Source organism: Tursiops truncatus, chromosome 4 (assembly GCF_011762595.2).
Source record: "Tursiops truncatus isolate mTurTru1 chromosome 4, mTurTru1.mat.Y, whole genome shotgun sequence".
NCBI lineage: Eukaryota > Metazoa > Chordata > Mammalia > Artiodactyla > Delphinidae > Tursiops > Tursiops truncatus.
Window position 1 is genome coordinate 47,987,718 of NC_047037.1, and position 12,436 is coordinate 48,000,153.

General features: G+C 37.9%; 1 protein-coding gene across 6 annotated transcripts in view; it reads left to right on the top strand.

Moving 5' to 3' along the window:
* PRKCI (protein kinase C iota) overlaps positions 1-10,363 on the top strand; it is a 79,886-nt gene extending 69,523 nt beyond the window's left edge. For 5 of the 6 annotated variants that reach the window (XM_019946091.3, XM_019946089.3, XM_019946092.3 and 2 more), the window contains 4 exons: positions 755-834; positions 2,582-2,671; positions 3,047-3,162; positions 7,513-10,363. In XM_019946091.3, the coding sequence (XP_019801650.2) occupies positions 755-834; positions 2,582-2,671; positions 3,047-3,162; positions 7,513-7,600 (374 nt within the window). In that variant the 3' untranslated portion in view covers positions 7,601-10,363. The remainder of the gene's footprint in view (positions 1-754; positions 835-2,581; positions 2,672-3,046; positions 3,163-7,512) is intronic. The other variant, XM_019946090.3, reaches the window with a different exon arrangement.
* Positions 10,364-12,436: the final 2,073 nt, after the last annotated feature.

Genomic DNA, 12,436 nt, shown 5'->3' on the forward strand with positions numbered 1-12,436 from the left:
AATTGGAAATACAAAGAATTGAACAGAACGGAAACAAGCAGACAAGCACAAGGACCCCTCCCCAACCAACACACAGTCCAAAGAAGTGCGAAGACTGCCATAAAATTCTACATTTCATAATTAAGGCCGTCACAGGAAATGAATGGATATTTCATGTCATAGGAAATCCAGCTGACTGTGGAATATATGGAAAGACGTTCAACCTCACTGCTAATTAGGGGTGTGCACGTGAAAATATTAATGAGCTACCATTTTCTACCTACACATTTGGCAAAAACTTGAAAGTCTGATAATACTAGTGCTAGTGAGGATATGGAGCAACTGGAACTCTGGTGTGAAATGAAAATGGAGTGAAAATGGACAGAACAGCTTTGGAGAATAATTTGGCAACATCTAATAAAATCGAATTTAATAATATGTGCCACACATTTTACAGATACTAACTCATTTAAACCTCATAACACCCCAATGAATCAGGTATTATTTTTATTCCAATTTTACAGATGAGGAAACTAAGGTAAGGTAGTCAAAGAATAAAACATATGCATATAATGATAAAAACTGTTCAGAGTAGATAGAGGCTGTCTCTGAGAAGGAAGGAGAGGAATGGGACTGGGAAAGTACACAGGACGCTTAGGTGTATGTAATGTTTTTGTTTTTTTCTGCTAGAATGCCTTAAATACCTCATAATAAAAATATAAAGATTAAAGCCCTGTAAAAGTTAAATATAACGCCATAAATTTTATCTTTCTAGTTATTTTGGAAAAACAAATTCGCATACCACGTTCTTTGTCTGTAAAAGCTGCAAGTGTCCTGAAGAGCTTCCTCAACAAGGTATAAATTGTGTATAAAATCTTTAGTGATTTATCTCTATACAAATGAAGCTGGTAAGGAGAGGTTCAGGCAACGTAAAATTCCAAAACATCAGAGTATGTAATTTTTCAGTTAGATCTGGAACTTGTCTCTTCAGCAAAGAGTAGGTTGACAGAATTAGATCCTGAGGTGAGGTGTTCTTTCCATTTTGCCAATATAATTTACCCCCAGCTTTATATTACATATGGTGTTTTTAATGTAAGTGAAAAATACCATGTACTCAGGGAAAAATTGCATCTCTGGGGATAGCTTCAATTGTACTTTCAGCTCTGTTTTTCAGTTTTCTTTAGATTATTATTCATAGAATGTCTTAACTTATTGAGCACTTAGTGCAGTAGTGTTCCCTGCAGATTCTCATATCACAACCCTATAATTAGATAATATTCAGAAGAAATGAAATGCTATCATTGGCGCTTTAAAAAATCTGAACATCTGAAAATTCTGTTGTTTGTTGCAGTTGGTAGGCTAGAAGAGTTTTAGGATCTATCTAAGATTACGATTCTGAACTATCTTTACTCATAACGCTTCTAACACCAAATGTGTAGGTTTTTTCCACACCAACCAATTTTCCAATTCTTACGTTAAAATCTTATTTTAAATAAATGGTAGGTAGAAAGTGGGCTGATATGCATTTATTTATTTAAAGAGCCCTCTCTCTACCACCAATCTACTTCTTCTTTTTTTTTATATATAAATTTTATTTATTTTTTAATTTTTGGCTGTGTTGGGTCTTCATTGCTGCGTGGGGTTTTCCCTGGTTGCAGCGAATGGGGGCTACTCTTTGTTGCAGTGCGTGGGCTTCTCATTGCGGTGGCTTCTCTTGTTGCAGAGCACGGGCTCTAGGAGCACGGGCCTCAGTAGTTGTGGCTTGCGGGCTCAGTAGTTGTGGCGCAAGGGCTTAGTTGCTCCATGGCATGTGGAATCTTCCCGGACCAGGGCTCAAACCCATGTCCCCTGCATTGGCAGGCGGATTCTTAACCACTGCGCCACCAGGGAAGCCCTGCATTTATTTTCTAAGATAAATAGATAAGATAATGATGAATTTTAATAAAATAAGAAATTCAAGCTTGTTTTAAATGAGTATTTTATGTGAGGAAAGATTTAAACTGGAAACCTAAGCTTTACCACAGTGAAAAGTGAAGGTGAGAAGTGTCAATATGCAAAACAAAATGCCTTTTACTGCAAAGAAAAATGGGAACATGTTCTCATTCATGATAATTTTATAAGTTGCAGGCCGCTTCTCAGTCCATTGATTCAAATAATGGTTGTATTGTTGCGCTATACACAGATTATGGTTGTTGTAATTGGGCATAGGGCTTTTAAATTGAGCTAAAAAACAAACTTGTAAAGTTTGGGGGTTTGCATATTTTGACTATCGCTCTAACCCATGTGAAAGAAAGAGCTGGATGCTGCCCAGTTGATTCTGCTGTTCTTTTTCCTCCCATTTTTCTTTAGCAGGGTGTGGCGACATCTCTCCACTTGAATTACAAGGATAGCTGGAGAGAGAGCCATGAAGAAATCTTACTTGTCACAAGCTTCAGATACTCATTTGAGTATCTAGTGTTGCACCTTCTAGAAAAGAAAGGTAGACCATTCTGAGTTCAGACATAAAGGTATCATATAATAGACACAAAACACAGGTCACAAAGATGATTTATTCTAAAGCAGGATATTCACCCAGTTCTTGAAACATTTCTTTCCACCATAGGACCCAAAGGAACGATTGGGTTGTCATCCTCAAACAGGATTTGCTGATATTCAGGGACACCCATTCTTCCGAAATGTTGATTGGGATATGGTATGTAAATTGGACTGTTTAATATATTAGGTTTCATTATTTTCTTGGGCCAAAATTTATTAACTTAAAAGAATATTGAAAAACTAGTATATCACAGCTTAAATAATTTAAAACCACTGTCTTCAGTGCTTTTAAAAAAGCTTTTGAAACAGTAAAAGCTTAGAACATTAATTAATGGAGCAGGTTGTAATATTATTGAGGCCTGCATCAATGTTCAGATTTGTAAATTATTTCCATCATTGTGAATATTGTAGAACAATGCCTAGGGACTCATTTTAATAAGACTGGGAAATATCTGAGGACAGAGGAGAAATGTAGAGGTGGAATATTTCTAAGAATGCAGGCTTGAGCTGTCATCCACTATGTCTTTTCTAGATGGAGCAAAAGCAGGTGGTACCTCCCTTTAAACCAAATATTTCTGGGGAATTTGGTTTGGACAACTTTGATTCTCAGTTTACTAATGAACCTGTCCAGCTCACTCCAGATGATGAGTAAGTAGTTCTATAGACTGAAAATATTTTTAAAGTTCTTTGGAAGTCCCATTTTTAATGGCTTCACAGTGTTTCATTATCAGATTATGCTGTATTTTATCTAATCATTCAGTTATGGGATGTTTGAATCACACACTTATAAAAACAGTGATTGTCATTTTCTTCTTTGCTTTACGTGTATGATCTCTAATTCTCACAACAACCTTGTAAACCTAGTTGTCATCATCTTCGTTTTACAGATGAGGAAACCAAGGCTCAGAGAGGTTAAGCAAAGTTATGCAGCTATGAGGTGGCAGAGCCAGGATTCAAACCCAAGTCTGACTAAGGCCTGTGCTCTTTCCACTCCAGTGCACTGTTTCGCATTTTGATGATGACCATCTTTGAGTTCATGAGTATTACCTTAAGATAGATTCCTAGACGGAGCATTAGGTCAAAGGGTGCAAAATTTTTAAAGCTCTTGATATGTATTGCCAAGTTACTTTTTTTAAAAGATTACATCAACATATCAAGTCCAGGCAGCAGTGATCTGACATGCTTTTTGTGTTTATGTTGTATCTTTTAAAGTTTAGAATAACTTGGGGATATTTGATCCTTCACCTGTCATTACAGATTCATTCTCTCATCTCATAAAGCCCTTTCTGCTTGGCAGTCACTTTACTTTTACATCTTGTTAGTTCTTATCACGTTCCTCACCGCAGCTCTTCTAAACTATCTCTACATTTTAGAAGCCTTCAGTCCTACCCCTGCCTTCATCACTCTTAACTGCGTTAACCTTGCCTTGAGTTGACTGCCAGGATTGAGACCTCTCTGCTGTGAGCTTGCTCCCTTTCCAGCTGTCACCAGACCACCTTGCATCTCAGAATTGCTCTCTAACTCTTCCCAAGCTTTTGCTTCTTCCCGGTTCTTGGAAGGCAAGGGGTACTCTCCCCTTTTCCTCCAGGGTTCCTTTTTGTCAGGTATCTCCACTACTCTACCTTCCTTAACGTCTCTTTTCCAGCTTCTTTCCCTCTACTTATAAACATGTTCAAATATCCTAATTTTTTCCACTTCTTTGAACCACCACATTTTTTTCTCATTTTCCTTTCATCTTCGAGCTTTTTCAAAAATAGTTAATAGATGCTTATGGTAAAAGAAAAATAAATAAGCACCACCTCTATTAAATTCCTTCAGAGTAGTCAACATTGATTATCTTACACTTTCTTGCTGCCAACACTTTAACCTCTTACAATTTAACCTGCTTTTTCACCTGTTGAAGGTTGAATTGACGTCTTAATTTCTCAATTTTAAAGCTTTTTTTTTTTAGCTTTTTAAATATTTATTTATTTATTTTATTTTTGGCCGTGTTGGGTCTTCGTTTGTGTGCGAGGGCTTTCTCTAGTTGCGGCGAGCGGGGGCCCCTCTTCATCGCGGTGCACGGGCCTCTCACTGTTGCGGCCTCTCTTGTTGCAGAGCACAAGCTCCAGACGCGCAGGCTCAGTAGTTGTGGCTCACGGGCCCAGCCGCTCCGCGGCATGTGGGATCTTCCCAGACCAGGGCACGAACCCGTGTCCCTGCATTGGCAGGCAGATTCTCAACCACTGCGCCAGCAGGGAAGCCCTAAAGCATTTTTTGATCTGCCCCCATCTCCTCCGATGTCAGTAAAGCGTCTGGCACTCATGGCCTGCTTTAGTTGGCACTGCCTACCCTCTTTCTGCATCATCTCTTTAACCACTTGTCATCTTATTTTCCCTGTCCCCTTGAGACTAGGATGCTCCGTGGTTCTGTTCATGACTGCTTTCTCTTTGCTATATGCAGTTTATACCTTGGAGATTTCAGCCAACCCCGTAGCATGCATACCAGCTATTAAATGACTCCCAGCTAAATTGGCAAACAATTCTTGAGCAAAAGGCACTATGCTAAGTACTGCACATTCAAAGACGATCAAGGCATAGGCCAATCTCTCAGAAAGCTTACTGGCTACTAGAGGAGGGAGAGGTGTACCCAAATCATTATATCTGGCAGCATTGTGTATTAGAAAGAGCACTGGATTTAACCAAAAGATAGGAATTTGAATCCCAACACCACCTCTTACCAGCTGGGTACCCTGGGTGTGAATTGCATAACTTCACTGAGCCTGTGTCTTCTCATATTGCCTACCTCCCAAGGTGCTGTGAAGAATAAATGAGCGGTGGTTTCTAAAGCTCCTAGCCCCTGCCCTGATATCTCTCCTGAGCTGCACTTCCCTCTACTAGTTTAAACATCTCTCCTAGTTTGTCAGATACGCACCTCAAACATACGAAGTCTAAATTGTTCTCACTCGGGTCCTTGTTTTTATTTACCCTTTTCTGCTTGTTGTACCACCGTGCAGTCCTGCATTCGGATCCAAGAGCTGAGTCAGTGGTTGTTGACTCTAACTTTTCCTTACCGAACTATATAATACCTTCAGCAGCCAAGTCCTCGTCTCTTGTTGCTTTACTTCATCACTTGTGTCGTTTCCATTCCCACTGCCATAAGCCCAGCCCAGCTCTCTCAGATCATACGTAGAATATCATGCCATCCTAATTGACTCCTTCTTTACTTTGCAGCCTGTTCGGTACACTCAGGAAGTACCACTCCAGTTCTTTAACTCCTTTCATCAGAAACCTTCAGTAACTCCTACATTGCCTAGCAGAAAAAGTCTATCCCCTTGGTTAGTAATTAAGGCCTCCCACTCTCTCAGCTCTCTCAGATCATACGTAGAATATCATGCCATCCTAATTGACTCCTTCTTTACTTTGCAGCCTGTTCGGTACACTCAGGAAGTACCACTCCAGTTCTTTAACTCCTTTCATCAGAAACCTTCAGTAACTCCTACATTGCCTAGCAGAAAAAGTCTATCCCCTTGGTTAGTCATTAAGGCCTCCCACCATCTACTTCAGCCTGACTTTCTAGCCATATCTCTCACTATACTCTAACAGAAACGCTGCGTTCTCATCAGGCTCAGTTACTCACCATTCCCTGATAGCATGCTGTTAACATTTCCTCTCTATTGCTCCTTCCTTTTCACCTATTGAAATCTTCCCCATCTTTCAGAGCTACCTCAGATGTAACCAGACCTTTGATGGATCAAGGTGGACCTACTTAGTGTAAACATCACTGGCGTCTTTGAGCTAGCCATTACCTTCCTTCCAACGTCCTCTGCCACTTAACACCCTTCTATTCCTGTGCTCTAACTCTAATAAATTACTGGCATTCCCCAGACCTACCATAATCTTTCATAATTCCATTCAGTAAGTGTGGAATGATGCTGCCTTTCTTGATTTCTCCAAGTAGAAGTCACCTTTTTCTTTACAACTGTGGTTAGAGTAGAACTTAGCTTGTCGTGTAGGAAACTTAGCAGGTACTGCTTTCTGTTATGTGAAGTACCTACCTTCCTTCTCTTCTTGAAGGAAGAGACTATGTCCTGTGTAACGTGGTGCTCCGCAGTATGGTACGAACATTTTTTTTTTTTAAACATAATTCCTCCGTCATTTTGTTTATTTATTTATTTATGGCTGTGTTGGGTCTTCGTTTCTGTGCAAGGGCTTTCTCTAATTGCGGCAAGCGGGGGCCACTCTTCATCGTGGTGCGCGGGCCTCTCACTATCGCGGCCTCTCCCGTTGCGGAGTACAGGCTCCGGACGTGCAGGCTCAGTAGTTGTGGCTCACGGGCCCAGTTGCTCTGCGGCATGTGGGATCCTCCCAGACCAGGGCTCAAACCTGTGTCCCCTGCATTGGCAGGCAGACTCTCAACCACTGCGCCACCAGGGAAGCCCCGGTACGAACATTTAAGTAGTAAAATATTTGATTGAAATACTCTTGTGAATTAAACTAGGAGCCCAGTGTAGCAGAATGCCAGCCTCTCTGCTCCCTGTGACCCACTGCCTACCTGTGGTGACCCTTCCTCACTCCAGGTTTTTCAGTGTTCTTCTTCCTCTTGTCTTTTCATTTTGGTTAACTTCTTCTGGGCCGTCTCTTCACCATCTTCCATCTGGCTGTTGAGGTGACTACTAAATTGCACACTAATACAGACCTGGATGTTAAATTATGAATGTCGTTCAGGTCAAAAGTTAAGATTACCTAGGATTATGACAATTTGTACCTTGTTTATTCCCAGGCTTCAGTTTTGGACTACTTTTTGGTTCTAAACTTGCTCGTGGGATTATTAGTCTTTTTTGATTTTCAACATTCCTGATTCTTCTAGAAAATGTTTTGGGGTTAATCTAAAAACTTGTAGATTTTCCCCCTATAACTTATATAAATTAGCCTTATTTTTAATTTTTTAATCTTATTTTTCCATTTAAGTAAAAAATCAAAGAAATCTTGATGATGAAAATTATTTTTCTTTCAACAGTGACATTGTGAGGAAGATCGATCAGTCTGAATTTGAAGGTTTTGAGTACATTAATCCTCTTTTGATGTCTGCAGAAGAATGTGTCTGATCCTCCTTTCTCAACTATGCATTTTGCTTGTGTTGCCATTTAGTGCATGGATAAACTTGTTACCAGCCTGGATGCAAAGAACCATTTTATATTTTTCACCTGCAAGAAAAGCACTCAGTATATTCTATTGTTGACTGTAAGAGTCAATTATTACATCTACGTTTAACTATGGAAAAAAAATGAAACTACTTTGCAGACAATCATGTCAAAATTTAGTTACACTGGTAATCCAGCAACCTACTGATGAATAACAAAGTTGTCTTTTTTGTTTAAAGGAAGTACTGACTAAAAAGATTATCTGTTGCATTAAGGCACATGGTGGGATTACATCATAAGCCTCCCCTGATTTTTGTCATACTCATGAAGTCATTTAAGTGTTTAATTTTGGAATAAAAGAGTAATGCAAAATACAACTTGTTATATTACCTATTACTTTCTGAGTTCTATGTGTTTAAAAATTCAGCTGTAAATTTTATCATTGCTTTAGCAAATTAAATTATTGATTTTTAAGGCAACAATTATAAATTGGTAATAAAAGACGTTGCTTGCTTAGAATGAGGGAATACAGATTCTCCTTGAGGAGGAAAATAGGCACATTTTATTAAGAATCAGATTCCAAATCATTAGCTGTTTTTGAAAAACTGATTCAAGTGATTTCTTTAGTATGTTACGGGGTTAGTGTCTGAGCTTGTCCCTGTAGTGGGAACTTTAACTGGAGTGTTAATAAATGTAGTTCAAAGAACCCAGGAAGCAGTTAAATGGAACACTTCTCAGTATATAAAAAGGAAAAAATAGAAACTTAAAATAGATACAGAAAAGTGCAATGGTAATATTTATTTCTTATTGGACAGTAAATCTCACAGTCGCTTTTTGTGATTTGACTTAAATAATAAGGAAGCACTCACTTGCTACCAAATGTAAAAGCATTCCATTATCCAGGGGACACAGAATGTATATTATTTTTTCCTTATAAGTCAGTATACAGGAAAATAATTTATCTTCCAAATAGTGTCTGAACCATGCTTGTTTCTTCCCCAAACCACATTATCCATACTTTCGGATCCTTTTTGTGGAGTCTTCAATGAAACTCAAGAAAAAATAATAGAGTAAACATGAATAAATCTTCAGGATATGCACGTACACTCACACTCATCACAGTTCCAGCTCCATAAGTGAGTTTTTATTAAGTAGGTAACACATGTAATCAGAGTAGAATACATTTCAGGGGCAGAGTTCTTCAGATTATTTTTTATTAATATTAGTGTTTAACAATTTATTATTTAAAGGGATGCCAATGATAACATCCTTCTGTTGTTTATTTTTAATTTTTTTTATGAAAAGGGACTTAAAAAATAACCATGATCATTTAAATTACTTATAATTGTCCAATCTTAGTAAAATGTAACTTTTAGGAAAGCTATCTAGTCTTAAATTTAGAATGATTTAAAATATGTAGGCATTTATTAAATTACCTCTTTTTGGGGGGCACGGGGATGCTGCATTTCATTTGAAATGTAATTTTTCCAAAGTTTCTGGCCATGTACTCTCTTTTCTTTGAATAGCTATGTCTGAAAGCAATGAAAACCTCCAAGGAAATGTTTATATAATTTACATGTTTATTTAAGAGGTATGTATGTTTCTCTTAAGACCTGAAACTTGTTTGAAAACAAAAAGCAATATTCACTTCAAATCATAAATTTATAGAAATTTTTGACATATCAGAAATATGTTTATCATCTTGCTTTTAAGTGGTACTGTTTCCCTTAGGGCATTCGTTCTCAAGTTTTAGAATGTGGACTAATCACGTAGTAAGTGTGTTTAATATGCACATTACTGGGCCTGCCTTAGAATTCTGTTGGGTCTTTGGATCTCATTTTGAGAAACATTTTTTTTTTTTTTTTGCGGTACGCGGACCTCTCACTGCTGTGGCCTCTCCCGTTGCGGAGCACAGGCTCCGGACGCGCAGGCTCAGCGGCCATGGCTCACCGGCCCAGCCACTCCGCGGCGGACAGGGGCACGAACCCGTGTCCCCTGCATCGGCAGGTGGACTCTCAACCACTGCGCCACCAGGGAAGCCTGAGAAACATTTTTTTGAGTTTTTCTTTTAGTTTGTCCTTAGTTACATATTAGAGTATTCATGATAAAACATTTTGAGAAGGGGTGCACAGTTACTATCTTATCTACAATTTTAAATAAGTTTTGAGTAAATGACTTCTTCAAGTTAGATATCTTCTAAAAAAAAAATCCATCAGTTTTCTATCAATGTTACAAATGATGAAACATTTTTCTGTGATGAGGTTTTAACCATTATTCAGGGTGGCCTTTTTTTAAATATTTTTTTTAAAAAAAACTAATAAGATTTACTGTGTATATTTTATACAGAATTGAATTACAAATATGTTTTAAATTGTATTCTGCTTTTTGTAGTCCTTATGTGCCATGCCAATTCTTTTTATATTACATAGAAGTTGTTTCAGATTACTCACCAGGGGACTAAGGCAGTTGACAGAATGGTTGGAATTTTGGTGTTCTAAGAAAAAATTTATTTTGTATAAGCATGTATGTGGTCAGATCATTCTATGTGTATGCAGCCTGAAATGCATATCAGGTATTATGCTTGTTTGGTACCTGTACATTTACTTTTAAAATTTTGTTTTGTTTTGATTTTTGTCATGTAGAATACTGCCTTGGTATAATGTGATCTGTATTTGTGTACCTTTTTTTTTTTACTTTCAAATCTTTAAATAAAATGTTTAATACTCATCAAGATTGGAACATGTTTAATATGTAGCATACCAGAGTTTTGTGAAAGAACAAAGGCATATCAAAATTTGTTCAAGAAGAAAAATGAAAATTTTAGAGTTTGGAATTTTGGTGTACTTAAAGCAACATTGGTAGTTCTGATGCCATATTGTAGACATCTACTCATAAAATATTGTTCAGTGTATTTTTTTTTTTTTTTTGCGGTACGCGGGCCTCTCACTGTTGTGGCCTCTCCCGTTGCGGAGCACAGGCTCCGGACGTGCAGGCTCAGCGGCCATGGCTCACGGACCCAGCCGCTCCGCGGCATGTGGGATCTTCCCGGACCGGGGCACGAACCCGGGTCCCCTGCATCGGCAGGCGGACCCCCAACCACTGCACCACCAGGGAAGCCCTGTTCAGTGTATTTTTAAACTCACCCCTCTATATCTCTTATGTTGGAAAACAAATTAGTAAAAAATCAGCTGAAGAGAGAGCATTTTAACTAGTTTTAAAACTGAACCAAATTTAAACAGATGCAGAACAGTATGTTCTACAGTGATGTATTCTAGAGTTCCAGAACTTCTCCTTTCTCAATTGTAGCTAGTGTCCATATATAAACAGGCATGAGCCTGGTATCCCACACTTACAAGCCTCTTTACCATTACTCAAGCCTTTCCTTTCCTTTCCAAGGAGAATGAAATCTTAAGTGCTTTTACTTTTTTCTTAATTGCCTTGTCAGAGAGCTAGAGCCTGTATATTAAAACCACCAAAGACTGATCTCCTGTGTCTTCTCTATTATTTTATCCTAATATCCCCTGTACCAAATCATAAATTTGGTTGTTTTCTTCGTGTTAATAAAATCCCAAAACAGAATCCAAAGAGGAGTTTGAAGCTCTAGGGAAATTTTGCATTCAATAGGGCAACCAGTTTCTCCCTGAGAGAGAAAGTCAATCTCCAATCTTTAAAATCCAACAGGTTGGTTTCTGGATAACACCCAACAGCAAGTCATTTGGTATATATGATGGTCTTCCTTCATGGATTTACCCTCCTATCCACTAGGACTTAAGGAATCAGTTAAGACCCAGATAGTCTGAGGTAGTTTGTATCCAGAGTTTATTGTCCCAGAATGTTCATGGTGCTAAATAAGGCTAATAAAAAGACAGAATCTCTGCCCTTGATATTCAAGATAGAGAACAGACATACTCAGAAAGATGATTGTCTCCACAGGAAATAGTCCAGTGATAAGAGCCAAATAAATGCAGAAAAATATACATTATGTGGCCATGTTAGGTTACAGGTTTACCAGCGAAACTTGTATGAATTTTACTTGATATTCATATATAATTGATCCATGCTATACGTTTTTTTAGATTTATGGTAGATTGCAAAAAGCTTTAAGAATTCATATATACATAATAAAATCTTAGATATTTCTATATATACACACACGCACACACACAGTATATACTATACTAGATATACTATAGATAAGATTAATATATAAGATTGTTTTTGGCTTTTCTGCTCAGAAATATGAATTGGAATTTACATGGACATGGGAGAGAAAATTATCAGATGCTCCTGCTTAGATTAGATTTTGTACAATTCATCTCTGAAATTTATAATTAAGAGGAACCCAGCTCAGAGTTTGAGAGTGATTTTTGGCTTGAAATGTGGCAGTGCAGTTCACCTTTATGTAGCAATTTGTGCCTTACTGGCATGAACACTGTATTTTTACTCCAATTACTATTTTTAACATTTTTACTGAAGAAAATGGAATTACAATTCTTCTAAGGATTAAGTGGCTGTTTCATGTGATCTTTTACAGGCTATCGGAAAGTTCAACTCCATGCCAGATGTGTTCACTAGACTTGAGAGAGCTTTAGCTCAAGTTTTTATTGACAGTTAACAGGTCAGAAACAAATTCTCATTGTGTAAGAAAGGACCCTTTGCTGGTAGAGGCGGGGCTCTTTTACCAGGAAAATTTTTTTCAAGCAAAATTTTTTTCTAAGGTAAATTTCTAAGTAAAATTTTCTAGAAGTAGTGCCACGTAACCAGATTTAAACCTTCCATGATGTAAACTGTCTGCAACGT